This window comes from Cetorhinus maximus, chromosome 10 (assembly GCF_964194155.1).
Source record: "Cetorhinus maximus chromosome 10, sCetMax3.hap1.1, whole genome shotgun sequence".
Classification (NCBI taxonomy): domain Eukaryota; kingdom Metazoa; phylum Chordata; class Chondrichthyes; order Lamniformes; family Cetorhinidae; genus Cetorhinus; species Cetorhinus maximus.
Window position 1 is genome coordinate 97,653,460 of NC_135888.1, and position 18,232 is coordinate 97,671,691.

The following is an 18,232-nucleotide window of genomic DNA, read 5'->3' on the forward strand; positions in this document are numbered from 1 at the left end:
ATACATTTGTTTTTGAGACATGTTGTTTACAAACAGGCTGACAGTGGTGAAAACATTATCTCTGCTGAACTTCAGTAGCTGAGGTAACAAAACTGCCTTATGTTTATTTTTGTGTTCCAGATTGGTCATTATCTCTCTAAGATACTTATTTTCTCCTTGTATGATGTAAATGTTCTTGAGCTTCTTAACAGGAATGCCTCTTTTGATTCTTTACAACTTGAGCAGTTAAGCTCACTACTTGTGTACTTGTCTAAGTTTCTTAAGGTACTCTGCTTGCTCTATATTTTAGGAAAGCTTCATAGGCTTACACCAGATATGAACAGAAGTGCCCTTCTGAGTTCACTCTGCACATTTCTTCAAGATAACAAGAAGACGTTAAAAAAGAGCCAGACCTTATTTACTGCATCTTTGGTTAAGATAGGACCTGCGATACAGGTGTTTATTGTATTGGTTTACTGCTGCTTGGCCAAGGCAGAAATGAACACTTTCGAAAGAGAAGTCTGTGTAATAAAGGGAGCTGTTGGCACAATTACACCAGAGTCCTTGATCCCACCTGCTGCAACACATTTTTAAAATGAGGTTTTATAAAAACTGCAAATGTTTACTTTGCAATTGTTGCTGCTCCTCTGTGTAATGTTTAGCTCAGTAAATCATGCAATTGGATTTGAGCAGAACATTAACACTGTTTCAGAAACAATATTTGTCAAACAGCCTGTCAGTTTGCCAACAATACCCCAATAAAGATATGAGTCCGATGGATGGCGATGTCAGGAAAATCACATTTCTCCCCTTTTTGTTTTGGAGTTTAACATTCCATTTGCTTCAAACCCAGCTGGTTCACTAATGACCTTTAGGGAAGGAAATCTGCTGTCCTTATCTCATCTGGCCTATATGTGACTCCAGACTCTCAGTAATGTGGTTGATTCTTAACTGTTCTCTGAAATGGTCTAGCAAGCCATGCAGTGTATCAAATTTCTACGGACAAGCTGTAGAGACAAGTCGAAAAAGAATGAAACCAGATGGACCAATTGGCATCGACCTAGGCACCGGAAATAACAATGGCACATCCTGTCCAGTTGATCCTGCAGAGTCCTTCTTTCTAATGTGTGGGCTTCTGTCAAAATTGGGAGAGCTGTCTCACAGACTAGCCATGCAACAGCCTGATATAGTCCTACTCACAGAATCATACCTTACAACCAATGTCCTAGATTCCTCCATCATAATCCCTAGGTATATCCTGTCCCAGCAGGACAAGCCCACCAGTGGTGGCTGCATAGTGGTATACAGTCGGGAGGGTGTTGTCCTTAGTGTCTCCAACATTGACTCCGGACCCCTAAAATCTCTCTGCACCAGGTCAAACATGGGCAAGGAAACTTCCTGCTGATTATCACTTACCATCTCCCTCAGCTGATGAATCAGTACTCTTCCATATTGAACACTTGGAAGAAGCACTGAGTCCTCCACTTTGGGTGGAGGACTTCAATGTCCATCACCAAGAGTGCACCACTACTGTCCTGGCTAGCCAAATTCTGAAGGACATATGTGCCAGTCTGGGTCTGCAGTAGGTGGTGAGGGAACCAGCAAGATGGAAAATCCTACTTAATCTCACCCTCACCAATCTACCTGTTGCAGATGCATCTGTCCATAACGGTATTGGTAGGAGTGACCACTGCACAGTCCCTGTGGAGACGCAGTCCCACCTTCATACCGAGGATACCATCCATTAGCACTACCATCGTGCTAAATGGGATAGATTCAGAACTAGCAGCTCAAAACTGGGCATCCATGAGGCGCTGTGGGCCATCATCAGCAGCAGAATTGTATTCAACCGCAATCTGTAACCCCATGGCCATGCATATCCCCCACTCTACCATTACCATCAAGCCAGTGGATCAACCCTAAATCAATGAGTAGTGCAGGAGACCATGCTAGGAGCAGCACCAGGCATACATAAAAATGAAGTGCCAACCTAGTGAATATACAACACGGAACTACTTGCATGCCAAACAGTGGAAGCAGAATGCAGCTGGAGATCAGTGATCCTACAACCAACCTACAACTGATCAACTCTAAGCTCTGCAGTCCTACCACATCCAGTCCTGAATGGTGATGGACAGTGAAACAATTAATCAGAATAGGAGGCTGAACAAATATCCTCTCAGTGATGGGCAGCCCAGCACATCAGTGCAAAAGACAAGCTGAAGAATTTGTAACCTTCTTCAGCCAGAAGTTCTGTGTGGATGATCCATCACGGCCTCTGTCTGAGGTCCCCAGCATCACAGAAGCCAGTCTTCAGCCAACTCGATTCACTTCATGAGATATGAAGGAATGGCGGAAGGCACTGGCTACAGGAAAGTCTGTGGGCCCCACAACATCCCTACGGTAGCGCTGAAGACCTGTGCTTCAGAACTAATCGTGCCCTTAGCAAAGCTGTTCCAGTACAGCTGCAACACCGGCACCTACCCGGCAATGTGGAAATTGCCCAGGTATGTCTTGTCCACAAAAAGTAGGATAAATCCAACCTGGCCAATTACCACCCCATAAGTCTACCCTCAAACATCAGTATAGTGATGGAAATTGTCACTGAAAGTGCTATCAAGCGGCACTTGCTCAGCAATAACTTGCTCACCTATGCTCAGTTTGGTTTCCACCAGAGCCACTCAGATCCAGACCTCATTACAGCCTGGTTCAACCATGAACAAAGAGCTGAATTCAAGATGTGAGGTGAGAGTGGCTGCCCTTGACATTTGACCAAGTGTGGCATCAAGGGGCCTTAGCAAAATTGAAGTCAATGGGAATAGGGGAAACATCTCCACTGGTTGGAGTCATACCTGGCACAAAGGAAAACATTTGTGGGTGTTGGAGACCAAGCATCTTTGCCCCAGGGCATCACTGCAGAGGTTCCTTAGGATTGTGTCCTAGGCCCAACCATCTTCAGCTATGTCATCAATGACCTTCCCTTGAATGTAGGGTCAGAAGAGGGGATGTTCACTTACTGCACAATGTACAGTACCATTCACAACTCCTCAGATACTGAACCAGTCTATGTCCACATGCAACAAAACCGGGACAATATTCAGGCTTGGGCTGATGAGTGGCAAGTAACACTCATGCCACACAAGTGTCAGGCAATGATCATCTCCAACAAGAGATAATCTAATAAGCTAATCGTGGCATTCAACGTGCATGCCATCACTGAATTCCCTAACTATCATCATCCTGGGGGTCATCATTGACCAGAGACTTTAATTGAACCAGCAATAAAAATATTGTGGTTATAAAAACAAGTCAGAGGCTAGGAATTCTGTGATGAGTAACTCATCTCCTGAACTCCCCAAAGCCTGTCCGCCATCTACAAGGCACAAGTCAGGAGTGTGATGGAGTATTCTCTACTTGCCTGGATCAGTGCTGCTCCAACAACACTCAAGAAGCTCGACACCATCCAGGACAATGCAGCTCGCTTGATTGGCATCCCATTCAGCACCTTAAACATTTGCTCCCTCCACCACTGACACACAGTGGCAGCAGTGTGTACCATATACAAGATGCACTGCAGCAACTCGCCAAGCTTCTTTCGACAGCATCTTCCAAGCCCACAACCTCTACCACTTAGAAGAACAAGAGCAGCAGATGCATGGGAACGCCATCGCCAGCAAGATCCCCTCCAAGCTCACAGCATCCTGACTTGGAACCATATTGCTGGCCTTTACTGCTGCTGGTCAAAAACCTGGAACCCCCTTCCTAACAGCATTATGAATGTATCCACATCAAATGGACTGCACGGTTTAAGAAGGCGGCTCACCATCACCACCTTATTTGATCTTGGCCTTGCCAGCGCCACTCACATCCCAGGAAATAATGGCAAAAATGGAATGATATGGGTTGTATTATATATGTATCATTTATCAAGCTACCTTGCTTAGCATTTTGCGAAAAGCTTATTTGGTTTCCTGTCAATGTTGCCTTGGTAGCGGCTTCACTGTGTTTTAGCACTGTGTGAATGGACGAGAGTAGAGTTCTAGGAGTTTGAAAAATAAATTCTTGCATTTCCTGTCAATGCTGTTGTTGCTGTTGGTCATTATGAAATAAAATTCTAGAGTGTTTTCCATTTTAATTCTACTCCTACATGATACAACGATGTTCATTAAACCTGAATGGGATTAAATCAGATCACTTCTTTATGCATGTCCATGGTGCATTATTGTGCCTCTGTCTGGATTGATGTCTTGCTTGGTCTGCCTGTGATATCTTTAGTGTTCACATTCACGAGAGCCTATTGGAGAACTGCTATCTCTCAAAATTAGCCAATGGTCCAGTCAAACAGCCTCTTCATTTCTAACTTGAGAGATTCTTCCCCAAAAGTTTCTGAACAGGTTAAATTCAGATATCCGTTGAATTAACCCATACTGGTTCAAATTTGGTTCTCGTGTCTAAAGAATGAACCCTGAGCCTGCCATGATCGTTAAAATAACTTAGTAGTGTTTAATAAAACTTTTTGTATGGGAGTTTTTCCAGTGAAAATGACTGTGTTTAAAGAACATTTAAAAAGGTCATAGCGGTTTTCTTGTTTAACTGAAATATGCGTATATTGTTGTGTTTTTAAATGTCATATACTTGATAAAAGATAAGGTTCTTATTTAAGCACAAGGATAAAGAAAGCTGTTAGTTGTTTAGTGTGATCATAAATCCCTAATGCTGTGTAATTTTACATCACAGTTCTGAGCTTCTAACTAGTTTTGCCATTTAATCAAAATTGGCTGTTCTTTAAGCCCTCAGATAATCCTGTATGCTGTAGATGTGGCTTGCATAATGAATCAGTTCATAATGCCAGCCTCTTATAGGTGTACACATTAATTTAAAATTTGCCTTCAAATTCCTGACATTTAAAAAAAAATAGGAAGTGCTAAGCAGTAATGACTAAAATCCTGCTTTGTTTTACCTTGCTTCATACTAATTAATACCATTTTGGCAAGGGTTAATGATCCTAATGAGTCCTTCACCATTATTGTCACAACTCCAGCATGAATCTTGGTCTCATAAGAATGGCCAGTTTTTTTTTGCTGCATTTTATCAGTTTTTGGGTACAAACCACTTACTGGTTTTTGATTATGATATGTTATAGACTCCATTTATTCCTGACACTGTGGAAAGAAATAATACTCTGGCTGAGATAGTTGTCAGTAATAGTGACTCTCAAGATAATTAGATAAATCCTCAGCACAATGAAGATGACTGTTAATGAGATTTCATTTCTTTTGGATTAATTTTTCGCTTCCAAACGCATAATTCATTTAGCAAGTTTCCACTTAATGAACTAGGGGATATTGCCTATTGATTACTATGGGTATATTCTTGCCATCGAGCTGCATAATTTATATTTTATTAATTTCCTTTGGGACTTCTAATGTGACTCTGATACCCTTAGCTTTAAATTGCATCTCATCCTTGGATCCAAAAAGAAGAAGTGCAAAAAAAAAAATCTGATCGTTGGATGGGAATTTATGATGTTAGAGCCAAGATAGTTTTATAATTCTTTCATATAAACAGTTTATTGTTACCTAATACATCCTGTCAAATGTATTTTTATTTTCCTGCAGGTTAATGAGATTTACCATGATGAATCTCTGGGAGCCCATGTCAATGTTGTGCTGGTGCGAATAATCATGCTGGGTTATGCAAAGGTAATGGAAAATTTGTTTCTGCCTGAGTATATGTGTAGCCTCCAATAAAGTAAACATGTACTACTTTTTTAGTTCCAACATATCAAGGAGTTGTTTACATACATAGAGACCAAAATTCCTCTGGCCCCTCTTCTGGTTTGACAGACTGGGCACCAGTGTCTTCTACTCCTCAACTTACTGGGCTATCTGGAGTCAGGGCAGGACCACCTAGTTTGTACATGTTTGCAGGCGTATCTACCAGTGTAGATACTTCATGGGTACCAGTTGAGAGGCGGACAGAAAAATTGTCCTGGAAAATCATTCTTTGGCCAGCCTCAGAATACTGTTTAATTGGTGCTCAATCATCCTCTTTTAAAGGGGCTGCTATCATCTATTTTTATGGGGTCTCTGGTCAATGAGCCTCAGTTAGACTACTGAACTAAATTGTACACCAGGGTCATCTCTGATCTTCAGATAGCTGGGTAGTAATGCAGCCAAGGCTAAGAAAATTCTGAACATTAGAAATCCCCTCTCTTGGCGTCATTCCTCAACAATGTGGGTTGTATTTGGGAAGAAAAGGTTTCACCTGTTCCAGGCCCAATTGGGATTTGATGACGAGCTGACATTTCCAGTTCCTGCCAGAATTTGAGTCTGCACTGACTGTTACACTGACCATGCCATTGAGAACACTGATCATTGAAATTGTTAAATAGATAGAAAACTTAATTATTTCATCACGGTGTACTTACCAACTCCATCACAAATACTGGCAGTTGTAATCTGAGATCAATTTTGTGCCAACCTTAACCAGCTAATTTCTACAATGTGAAGACTGGCCCAGTTTAATGTATTCATATTCAAGGGAAGACATCTGTTTTTGTAAAATTCTGTATTATCCTTTTATGTGTGTACTTGAAAATGCTGTGTGTACTTGAACTTGCCAAATTTTGGAAAATGGAAATTGGCAAAATCTCTGCTGAGAATTATTGGCCGCATGAGTAAAGCTGTGTGTAATTTTGTGAAGTCAGATCATTTGAGTAATTAATCTGAGCTCCTAACACGGCTTTGACTTTGCACCAGCAGCTTAGTCTTACTGAGGCATGTGGAAAACCTAGCTCGCAACCCAATCTTAAAGAGATGTTACGGGGTACGGTAGCATAGTCGTTGTGTTACTGGCCTTGTAATCCACCAGGCTTGGACTAATATTCAAGAAGCATGAGTTCAAATCCCATTATGGCAGTTGAAAATTTTAAATTCAATAAATTAAAAAGCTAGTATCAGTAATCAATACTCACACAACTACTGGATTGTCATTAAATACCCATCTGATTCACTTACCTGCTGCCCTTATCTGTCTGACCATGTGTGATTCAAGACCCACAGCAACATGCTTGACTCTTAATTGCCCTCTGAAAGGGCCGTCCTTAATTGAAATGCATCCACCGCTGTTGCCAACATGTTGCCCCGTGTCCTGCTACTGACTGAAGTGAGATTTGCCTCCCACTTTCACTTACCCTGACATTGGGATGCCGTCTCAACAAACTCAGTGCAATGTTTCCCCAGTGAAGCTGGGGTGGGATTTTCCCCTCGTCGGGCGGGCGCGGCGGGTGGGCCCAGGAGCGGCTGTGACATGGATCGCCGCCTGTGATCAGGCTCCAACCACGATTTCACGCTGGCTGGCCAGTTAACGGCTGGCCAGCGTGAAACGCGTGCTGAAACACTCAGCGCTGCCAGGATAGGGGCGGGAGGAGCGCGAGCTCTGAAGTCTGCGCATGTGCAGGGGGAGCGTGCACTGAAAGCTCCCTGAAGGCACAGAGCTGCCTCAGGGAGCTGAAGGATTTTAAATACAAAAATAAAAAAATTATAATTGATATAAACATGTCCCCACATGTGACTCAGTCAAATGAAGAAGGACATGTGAAAACTGATGTTAAAAAATGTTTTTTTTTGTAATCGTTGGAAGCCTCATCCCGCCCGCAGATGAGGTTTCGTAAAAAATGCAAAGGTTGCCTGGTCTATTCGCCTACCTGCCAACTGAACAGTTGAGTGGGCAGCGAAAAATACAAATTAATTAATTACTTAAGGGCCTTAATAGGCCTTTTAATTGTCGGCGGGCGCGCTGCCAACTCTCGCATGCACCTGCTGACTGAAAGGTCACAAGAGTGCACGATGTCGTTGGGACGCTCACCTGACGTCATCACGCGCTATTTCACTCCCGTTCGGGTCAGGCCTGCACCCGCCAAGGGACATAAAATTCTGCCTCTGATAATATCCCCAGATGTGATTTCAAAATCTGATGGCTTGAATCTTGAACCTGTCATATAGACAGTTTCCAGTTAATTTCCGTGAGAAAAATGCAATAAATCTTCAAGTAGGTGTTATCATGTCATGTCATCCTTTTGGTCATTTTGAATGTGATATTATGAATATGATACAGCACCTGCTGAATGCTAAAATGAGAGCATTCTCTGGATTGTTTTTGAGCTGTAGTGGGCCAGGCAGATTTTAAGCTCGGATCAAATAAGCCAGAAAGTCATATTGGCCTTCACTGTACTGCAGCTACATTTCTGGGAGAAACCAGACTTTTGTCAACAAATGGAATGATTTGAGACTCCAACATCAATCACCAGTTATGAGTTGAGAACAGCCAATCTCCCAAAGGAGAACAATGAAGTTTGTTACTCTCCATTCTTGCCTTTTGAAGTTAGTGGCCCATTTTAAATGTTCATATTAGAAAGCAGAGAGATAGAGGAAATGCATGCATACACCCTCAATCCTTTTGGGCTGATGATGTGAGGAGGGCTGATGTTGTGAAGAGCCCTGATGCTGTTGAAACTGAGTTGCAAGATCTTGCTGAAGCTCTCGACCCTGATACTTCATGAGCTGTCAATCAAGAACAGCAGGTTTGCCTTTGCACTCAAGCACACTGATGGTTTAAAGATAAAAATCATTACATGCTATTCCTACTGGCTCCCCAGGGCATGGAGTTGGGTTTTCATCTGTAAAAGGTGCAGATCCATCTGTGTTATGCTGATAGACAGGAGAAATGTTCCCAACTTCCTAGCTCTTTTTCCTGTAGTTGTGGTCATGAGTTTCAAAATATGGATTTTGCAAGATGCTAGCTGAGGAGCCTCAGTTAAAAATGTGCTCTTTAAGTATAGTAACATTTGAAGTCCTTGGGACAGAAACTGCCAGAGACACCCAAAACTTAGAACTGCACGAACAAACAATGGCTTCCTTTTTAGTTTTCATTGCAGACTCTCTCTGCTGGTACAAGTGTGTATGGTAGCTTCAAGTGAACAAAAGGAACATTGCAATTTGCTACATCCCTCCCCTTATTAGTGAATGAAAGACATAGCATGTTTCAATGAGTCATCCCCAAAATGTAAACAATAAACTTAAGCATAACTTGAACATTCAACCTATTACATATTCTAACTTTTGTATTAAGGTACAATGCACTCAGTCATATACAATGAAATGAAAGATTTTTTCACTAACTAAAAATAGTTCACTTCTGAATATAATCACTTAAGTATGGTGGGCGTTTTCTCTGATGAGTAGGATATCGTCTAATCTTAGGTATAGCCTCAATTAACTCATGTTCTTCATCTGAGATGTTGATATTGGAATCAGGTTCAGTGCTTCCGAATGGTATTTTCAGTACTTTGAAGAATGACGTATTTTGTGTGGTAAATAGCAAACTGCACTTAGCAGTGATCATTGACCTTTTGTGTTGGTCACAACAAATGTTTGGATATCATAAGGGGTTGTTTGCTTTTCAACGTGACCGTCAAGTTTCACAACCACTTTATCTCCTGCTTTAGTGGTGTAGCTCTAAATTTCATGCTTCGCTCTGCATTTAGTTTGATTTGATCCTTCTTTCTGTTCTCGATTGTATAAAGATAGTAGAATGACAATGCAGTTGTTTTGTAACATGAGGTCAGATGTGGTTGTATAAAGTGAGCTCATTTCAAGCATTGTGAAGACCCTGTAGTGTGTGTGAATGATTTTGTTTATAGGTGCTCTTTCAATCACGTCTTTCCAGTTTCATGATTCCATAGTCATCATATATAGTTGCAATCCTCATCTTGTTTTGTCACTTTGATGTCAGTTAGTTATCGCGACTTTGGCATCGCATTTAGGCTTACAAAGTTAAGATGTTATTCGACAACCTTTTCCTCACGACTAGCAGAACTGTCTTTTAGCAATGGATGTCACAAAAGATAGTCCGCTGGGTTGAGCATGCCTGGAATTTGTACTCTTGTAGCTTGAGTATCCAACACTCTTTCGAGTGGATGGTTTTCTATGTGGTTGTTGAACAGGCTTATTAGTGGTCCATGATCAGTTATGACTTCAAACTCGCTTCTGTACAACTAGAGGTGAAATTGTAGGATACCCCATGTGATTGAGTGTGCTTCTCTCTCTGCTTGTGAGTAACACTGATCTACAAGTGTTAGTGATCTGCTTGCCATCGTAATAATTCTCTGCTTTGTCTTCTTGCATCAGAACTGCACCTAGGCCAACTGGACTTGCATCCACGACCACAATCAGGATCGAAATAGGCATTTGTGCAACTTGCTGACGACCATTGCTTGATCTGGTGTACAGTCTGTTTGTGTGATGTAGTCCACTCCCACTTGGTGGTCTCTTTTGTCAGACCATGTAGGAGGGAAGATAGCATAACAAGGTCAGGAATGAAGTGACTACAGTATGTGATAAGTCCTAGCAAACTCCGAACTTCCTGCATGTTTGTAGGATCTGTAGCATTTGCAATGGCTTCAACTTTCAGTAGATCAGATGATACTCCTTCACCACTGAACACATGACTGAAGAGTTTTCATTGAACAAGTGCTTGTCTTTGTTTGAGGTGAGGTTATATTCTCTAAGACATTGTAGCATTATTTTGTAGGCATGTTTCGAGTTCACTTTCATTGTGACCATTGATGAGAACGTCATCACTGATGTTCAGCGTGCCTTCAAGCTTATGCTGAAATACCTCAGCTGCTGAATTGACTCCAAAATTGAGCTTCTTGCACCAAAAAAGTCCAATGTAAGTGGAGAATATTGTAAGATACCTCAGTTCTTCTGCAAGCTCGATTTGATGGTATCCTGCATTGAGGTCAAGTTTAACAAAGAGTTTAGCACCATTTACTTTCTCTAGGATGTCAAGCGTCTTTCTCGATGTACGGCTTGGTTTGGTGACAGCATATCAACATAGATTCTAATCTGGTTCTTGCTCTTGGATTTCTTGTATGAGTGAGATCCAAGGGATAGGCTCATCCCCAACTTTCTCAATAATGTCAAGTAGACATTGAAGTTCCTTCTCAGTCTGCTTCCTGATGTGAAATGATATTCATTGCCATTGTTTGCACGGCTCAGGTCACCTTGAGGTCTACAATTCAAGAATGATGTTGGTGTGCATAGGAATTTCCTATGTGACAGCAATCATATGCAGATCTGTTGCTGTGTGGAAACTGATAAGTGTGTCACAATTGCCAGATATGGCATAAAATACAACATTCATTCTGGTGTCTTTGAATGAGTTTGGTGTTTCAAAAGTCTCGAAAATTTTCAGTGGTTTGTCACTGTTGTCAAGAAATATTTTTGCACTCCCTGATTTGCAGAGAATGGGGAAATCTGAAGTTTGTTGCAAGTTTTGCCTTTCATGTGATTGACAAATGCTCCTGTACCTCGAGAGCACCTATATCTGAGCAGCCAATGGTCACTGTCACACGTGGCTGGTTGTTGTGTCCAAAAGGGAGCACAAAGGTATGTTCAGGGTCATCCGCCTCGACATTGGCTACATTCTCTTGCCTTTTTTGCTGTGGTACATATATGTGGCACCCTTCTGTTGGTATTGCTCTTAGTAATTGATTTTGCTGATGAACAACAAACATGAGCAAAGTGGTTAGGTTTTCCACAGGCTTTACATTGTTTTCCAGTAGCAGGACACTGTCTGGTGTGTGTGAGTGCTGCCACAATGGAAACATTGTTTGGACAAGCTGTTTGTGAGACTGCTGTTGTTGCTTTGCAGGTGGTTTCCTGGCACATGAGCGATGAATAGTGTTTACAGTAGTTGAACTTGGACCGTGGTAGTTACTTTTGGCAGGCTCAACTTCAGTAGCTCTAGACCCTGAAAGCAATTGTGATCTTGCTAACTCCAACAGCTCTGACAGCTTTCTGTCTTCAGCATAGTTGATTAGAGAGACAACCTTTGATTATTTGTGTTTTAATTTCTTGTTCGACATGTTCAACATCACCAAAGTCACATTTGGTTGCTAGTTGCCTCAAACACGTGCAATGTTGGTCAGTGATGCTTAGTGGGCAGAAGACAATTGTTTCACGTATTATATTTTTGTTGGGTGTGAAATAGGTTGTTATTGCACATTTTGCTGAGTGGTAGTAATTTTGCTCAGGCATAAGTGTCTCAAAAATATCTTCCAATTCTTCACTGTCATGCTGGAAAAGTAAGGTCTTTTTCCTTTTTTCATCTGTGATTGCAAAACCTGCCATCGCGCCTTCAAAACATCACAGCCATTTTTGTCAATATGGGAATATAGATGATGACTCTAAATGCACATCGAAGGTGGTAGATTGGACATAGACAATGCCATATTCATCAGCAATGCAGTGGTGAAACATCTCTATAATGATCCAATATTAATGTTTTTGTTTGATCTGGATGGTTATTTTTGCAACATCAGTGTGTATGTGTACACTATGTAGGTTTTCCTGTTTGTTAGATCTGAGCTTGTGTGCATTTAGCACAACCTGGGCAGAATATTGCGCTCATTGGGTGAGCATGCTGACCCCAACCAGCGTAAAATGATGCATGATGGTATCGTGCGAGCATCCCGACATTATCGCGCACTAGCATGATATTTTGGTCGGTGGGCGCGCATGGGAGTTGGCAGTGTGCCCGCCAACAATTAAGCGGCCTATTAAAGCTCTTAATGAAATAATTGACTCAAATTTTTCACTGCCCGTCCAACCATTCGGTTGCCGGGCCGGCGAAAAGGCCAAGTAGCCTTTGTGTTTTTGGCTAAATCTCATCCACGGGCGGGATGAGGTTTAAACCAGTGATTAAAATAAAAATAAAAGCCTTTTTGCACTCATTTCTAACTTGTCCCTGCTCATGTGACAGAGTTACACGAGGGGACATGTTTTTTAACATTTTTAATATCTTTATTTTTTATTTGGAAAATCCTCAGGTCCCTGAGGCAGCTCTGTGCCTCAGGGAGCTTTTACTGCACGCACCCACGCGCATGCGTGAACTTCCGCACTCGCGCTCCTCCCACCCCCACCCCAACAGCACTGAGCGCTGCAGTGTGCGTTTCATGCTGGCCGGCCATTAATTGGCTAGCCGATGTGAAATCGCAGTCGGGGCCCGATCGCGGGCGGCGGTCAGCTTCCCGAACACCCCCGGGGCCACCCACGAGCCCATCCGACCACCGGAAAATCCTGGCCCCGAATGTGTCACTGAGGCTCCGACTTGAAGTGCTGCCTTGTCTGTGGAAAAGTAGGCAAAACCCTCCAAAGAGATTCATACCTGGAAGCAATGCTGCTTATGTTTCATTATCCTATTCATCATTGTGAGGTTCTTGGGACAGAAACTGCCAGAGACACCCAGAATTCATAACTGCAAGAGCAAACAATGGGTTCCTTTTTATTTCTCTTGTTGCATACTCCCCCAGTTGGTACAAATATGTATGGTAGCTTTAAGTGAGCAAAATGTACATTGAAATATTCAACACACTATAGGACGTTCCTAACTTTTACTGTCTAGCAGCCCCTGAAGATTGAAGCTATATTTCATTTTCCTTCTCTGTTCTAACCAGCGCCGAGTAGACTGGAATCAGGAAAATTGGTCCCTGCATGTGGTATTGGCCCTTGTAAACTCTATACACCATAATGCTATTAGAGGTACTAGTCATCCTCTCTTTATCCTTAATGCAATATTGTATCCACAGTATCTGTAAATTAAAGGACACGTCTATAATGAAATCCTGTTATAAGCAGTAATATGTGACCAAAAGAATCTATTTAGATGTAGAATTTCAAGTGAATTTTGTTAAATGTGAATCTTACACATGGATAAAAACACAGTTGGTTTGACTTAAAAACTATTGATGGTCTGGCTATTACTTAAGCAATAAATACTTGAAGATTAGTATATAAAAGCTTCCAACCCACAATATTGGCTGGAGCGTGAAAGTTATTTGTCAGCAGCTCCAGAAGACTTAGGTCCCAAGTTTCCTCCAGACTTCTGCCAAACTCCTGCAAAGCATTGGCAGGAATCCATTGAAATTCTGAGCAAGGGCATGATGTACTGTGGTCCACATTGTTTCTGCGATTTCCTGGTAGTTCTTGTTGAGAGTGGAATCTTCACCCACCCCTTACAATTCCAGTAACATCAGCGGGTATCTCAGGAGTGGGGACTCCCTGCATTGGAAATTCCCATTTCTGCTCAATCAGGACCTAGTGTAGAGGCTGTAGAGACGAGAGACTGTAACGCTAAGTGAGGTGGTGCCCAGGTAGACATAAGTTGGCCCCCATGGGGAATCCAGCTGAGGGGAGTGGCCTGAAGATAAGGGAAAAAATCATTGAGGACTATAAGGAGAAGAATAGGCCATTCAGCCACTTGGGCCTATTCCAGCATTCAATAAGATCATGGCTGACCTTTATTAGCCTCATCCATCCACCTACCTGCCTTGCCTCTGTAGCACTTAATACCCTTGCCTAAGAAAAACCTGGCTTGTTCCCCCCCCCCCCCCCACCGGCTGTACAGAGGATTGAAGGGGTCTCTAAGTGGGACTGGTGGCAGCTAGGTAGGAGATACTCTGGCTACATGAGGTAGGCAGGCACATGAGATTGCCCACCACCCCCCACACCAGAACCAACCCCCCACCACCCCCATTAACCCTACAATCTTGGCTGGGGTCAACACTGAAGGACACCAACAGACGCAAGGCTAATGTAACCTTCAGGATTGTGGCACACAGATTTTCAGGCATTATGCTTAATTCAAAAGACCATAGCATCTTTGAGTAAAAATAAATTGTGTCTGTAATGGATCTCTGTCAGTCTTCTTCTAAATATGTTCTTATTCTTTATCTTCCTCATTGGTGATCTGTTTCAAAATGGTTCTTTTCTACTTTTATCATGTTAATTAACAATATTGCACAAAGATATTCTTCCCAAATTATTTGGGCTGAATTTTACCCTCCCCCTCCAGCGGGTTTGAAGACAGGGGGCTTGTAAAATCCAACATGTGGACTTCCTGCTGTCTACATGCTCTCCTCCGACCTGTACGAAATTTTTTGGGGGTGGTGAAGATGTCGGCTGGCCCACCTGCCCTTGGGCTTATTGAGGCTCTTAAGTGGCCACCTAAGGGCCTCAACCCATCCCTGTTGCTATTTTATCCATGGTAGGGGGAGACCCAAGCCAAATAGGTAGCCCACTTTAGCTGCATGGTCTGGTGTCAGGCAAATGAGGCAGACCTCCTTTGCAGGTCCCCTGTTACCAATGGAGGCAGCATGCTCCCCCTGTCCCCCCCACCCAACCCCCTACCTTCCTCCTGCCTCCTCTCCACCCTGGCTCGACAAACCCAGTTCCCAACTGCTCTCACCCGCCTTGCCAGGGCCTGCTAGCCTGATCTCAGTGATATCGCCCCTCCACTTAACTTGGTGTCTGGCTCCAGGGACAAACTTCATTGAGGATTGCCTGTAGTCCCAGCAGTGGCCACCGCTCCTGCCTGACGCTGCTGGGTCTACAGAGCTGCCGGTGATTAAGCAGTTCTCTGAGGTGAGACTCCCTGTCCCTGAGAGGTGGAAGTCCCACCTTCAGCCTATTAACAGTGAATTGGCCATTAAGTTGGGGTAGCTGTTCTTCCTGTGGGCAGGCTTCCCATCAACCTTTTAGCCGGTATTGGTGGGGTTAGGGGAGGTGGAAACCGTGGTGCCCCTAAGATCCCGCCCTTCATTTTCTTCTTCACTCATATTGCAGCAAAAAGAATCTTCCCCATCAGAGCAAAGAAAAGCTCTGCAAACCAATTAAAGGATAAGACTGTCTGATATACAGCTGCCGTGACTGTTCCTCACCCAGCCCACTTTATACATCTGAACACTTAAGTTAGCTCGTACTAAACTTTAAAAGTGAACAATTCACAAAAAAAATCACAAACTTGCCAAATCACCATCTCCAACCTATCTCCTAATTATTCCAACAACTTCTCCACTCTTGGCCCAACACAACCTACTGGGTTCTATAAACAATCCCAAATTCAAATATATATTTCACTGTTGCTTTATGCAGCTAATACCCAGTGTCTTACGCCAAACACAAAGAATCCCCACACAAACAATTGATGCACTTGTACAGTACAGTACAACGCAGTGGGCTGAATGGCCTCCTATTGTGCTGTAACCATTCTATGATTCTATCTCAACCTGATTTTTTATCTGCCTCTCAGTGCAGCCCCAAGCATACTAGAGACTTTGCTGCAGCTACCCGCCTCAGACCTGACAGAAGTACAGATTAATGAGATAAGCAACAATGTTGAAAAGCAGTAATCCCCCAAACCTTCTGGCAGAAATGGCAAAAAAAAAATCAGACAGCACTGCTTGCTCCTAAGACAGGAATTCTTACACCTGGCACTTACTTCTCTCAGCGACGTTCCTTTTCCATCTCCAGCCAGGATCCACCATAAGAATACAGAATAGTGCTGTGGATGAGTTATTTGCTATGAAGGTCGGCCAAAGCTGTATCATAAAATCCTGGGGCAGACCCTGATATGGGGGCTGGGTAGACTGCTGATGGAAGCCATGGGTTTCTTTTAATGTCAAGCTCATCTTCTATTCTGGTCATATCATTTTCTTCAAGGCTGAAGGCCACTTGGAAGGTGACAGTCAACAGAAGAGCTGAATGGGCAATGGAGTTTTGAAATGAATTTTATGCTGCATAAATATTGACAAAAAAGTCACAATTTAACAAACATTTAAACACCCAAGTGACTTCCCTTGTGAAACTATAAAGTCTTTCTCTTTCTTTTCCTATTAGTCTTGTGTAGTGCCATCCCTGTGGCACAGCAGAGTTAGAGGCAGGCTGCTCATATCCCTGCTCTAACTGCTCAATTGCTCTTGGCTGATATCCTCAGAGCCTATGAGGGCCCTGCTAAAGACTTTCCCATGCCTACCTGTGCAGAGGCAGACTCAGCCATCAGGTCAGGAGGTAGCATGTCAGGATCTGAATGGGATTGGGGGATCAGGGTGTGGGAGCTTGGGTGGAGGAATGGGAGTGCTTTGAACAGTGTCCCCACTTTCCCTTTCTCCATTTTCCTTCCCATGGCACACCTGCACTTTCCTGCTAGCCAAGAGCTAGAGAGCACTTTGCTGTACCCAAGTAACATACTGAACAATCAAGGCGAGGTTTTCCTCCACCCTACTTAAACTGGCAGACTGAGTATGCAGGCCATTGGTGAGGGCCGGCTGCATCTGATGCTCTGTGCACGTAGCCACTCTTTTCATGGAGACATCATAGCACTCGTGGTGGAACGGACTCCTCCAATCTTTCTCCAACATGCACAGTGGCTCTGAACAGTACAGATTTCCTGTTGTTGCTCCAGAATTGTCGTCTTTGTGGATGATCCATGAGGCTTAGCATCTGTGTCCAGCTGAGCAGAGCTTGGAGTGTTTGCACCTGTGATGGGGACTCCATTGCTGCCTCTAACTCCACCATCTGCCCCTGCTCACAAGTGGCACATGCTTTACCATGTGACAATCCAATTCCATCTTCAAGGTCCCACCAAGGTGTGGGTATTTGAGCTGGTGGGGGGTACTCATGAATCGTGTGTTGGTGCCTCCTCTGAGGAATCCTTTTTCTCCTTCAGCACCGAGTCCAGAGTAATGCTTTAAGTTTCTACAGGAGATGAAGGACATGAATTAACGCTGACAAAGTGAAAGGGTTCAAAGGCAACATTTTGCAGATCATCACATTTCAGTGGCTACTGGCATCAAGCCAACATGCGTGTGTGTTTTTGTCATGTGGCTGTGTGAAATTTAATCCTGTCACCAAGTAGCTGGGCGACCCTCATTTCTCCATCGCCAATGATCATGCACTCTGAAACTCTGCTGATCTCCAGGGGAAGAATTTTCCGGTCGGCGAGCGGGGGCGGGGCCCGCTCTCCAACGCGTAAAATGACACGCGGTGATGTTGGGCGGGCATCCCGACGTCATCGCACGTCATTTACATTTTCAATTTGGCGCGCGGGCAGCTGGGTCTGTCAAAGGCCTATTAAGGCCTATTAAAAACTAATTAAAACAGTTAAATGAGCTGCCCATCCAACCTTAAGGTTGGTGGGCGGGTGAATAGCCCAGGCGGCCTTTGCATTTTTCATGAAACCTCATCCACGGGTGGGATGAGGTTTCATGAAGTGTTTTAAAATTCAATAAAAATTATTTTAAAAATTCAGTAACATATCCAGCTCATGTGACACTGTCACTTGAGGCGACATGTTTTAAAAGTTTTTTTTCCTTTATTTAAATTTTAAAACCTTAAACTGATCTCCCTGA

General features: G+C 43.2%; 1 protein-coding gene across 1 annotated transcript in view; it reads left to right on the top strand.

Annotated features, from left to right (window-relative positions):
* The window catches only part of LOC144685865 (A disintegrin and metalloproteinase with thrombospondin motifs 2-like), a 264,496-nt gene that overhangs the window by 163,913 nt on the left and 82,351 nt on the right, over nt 1-18,232 (top strand). Inside the window, exon 5 of the mRNA XM_078550836.1 lies at nt 5,598-5,681. Within this exon, the coding sequence (XP_078406962.1) occupies nt 5,598-5,681 (84 nt within the window). The remainder of the gene's footprint in view (nt 1-5,597; nt 5,682-18,232) is intronic.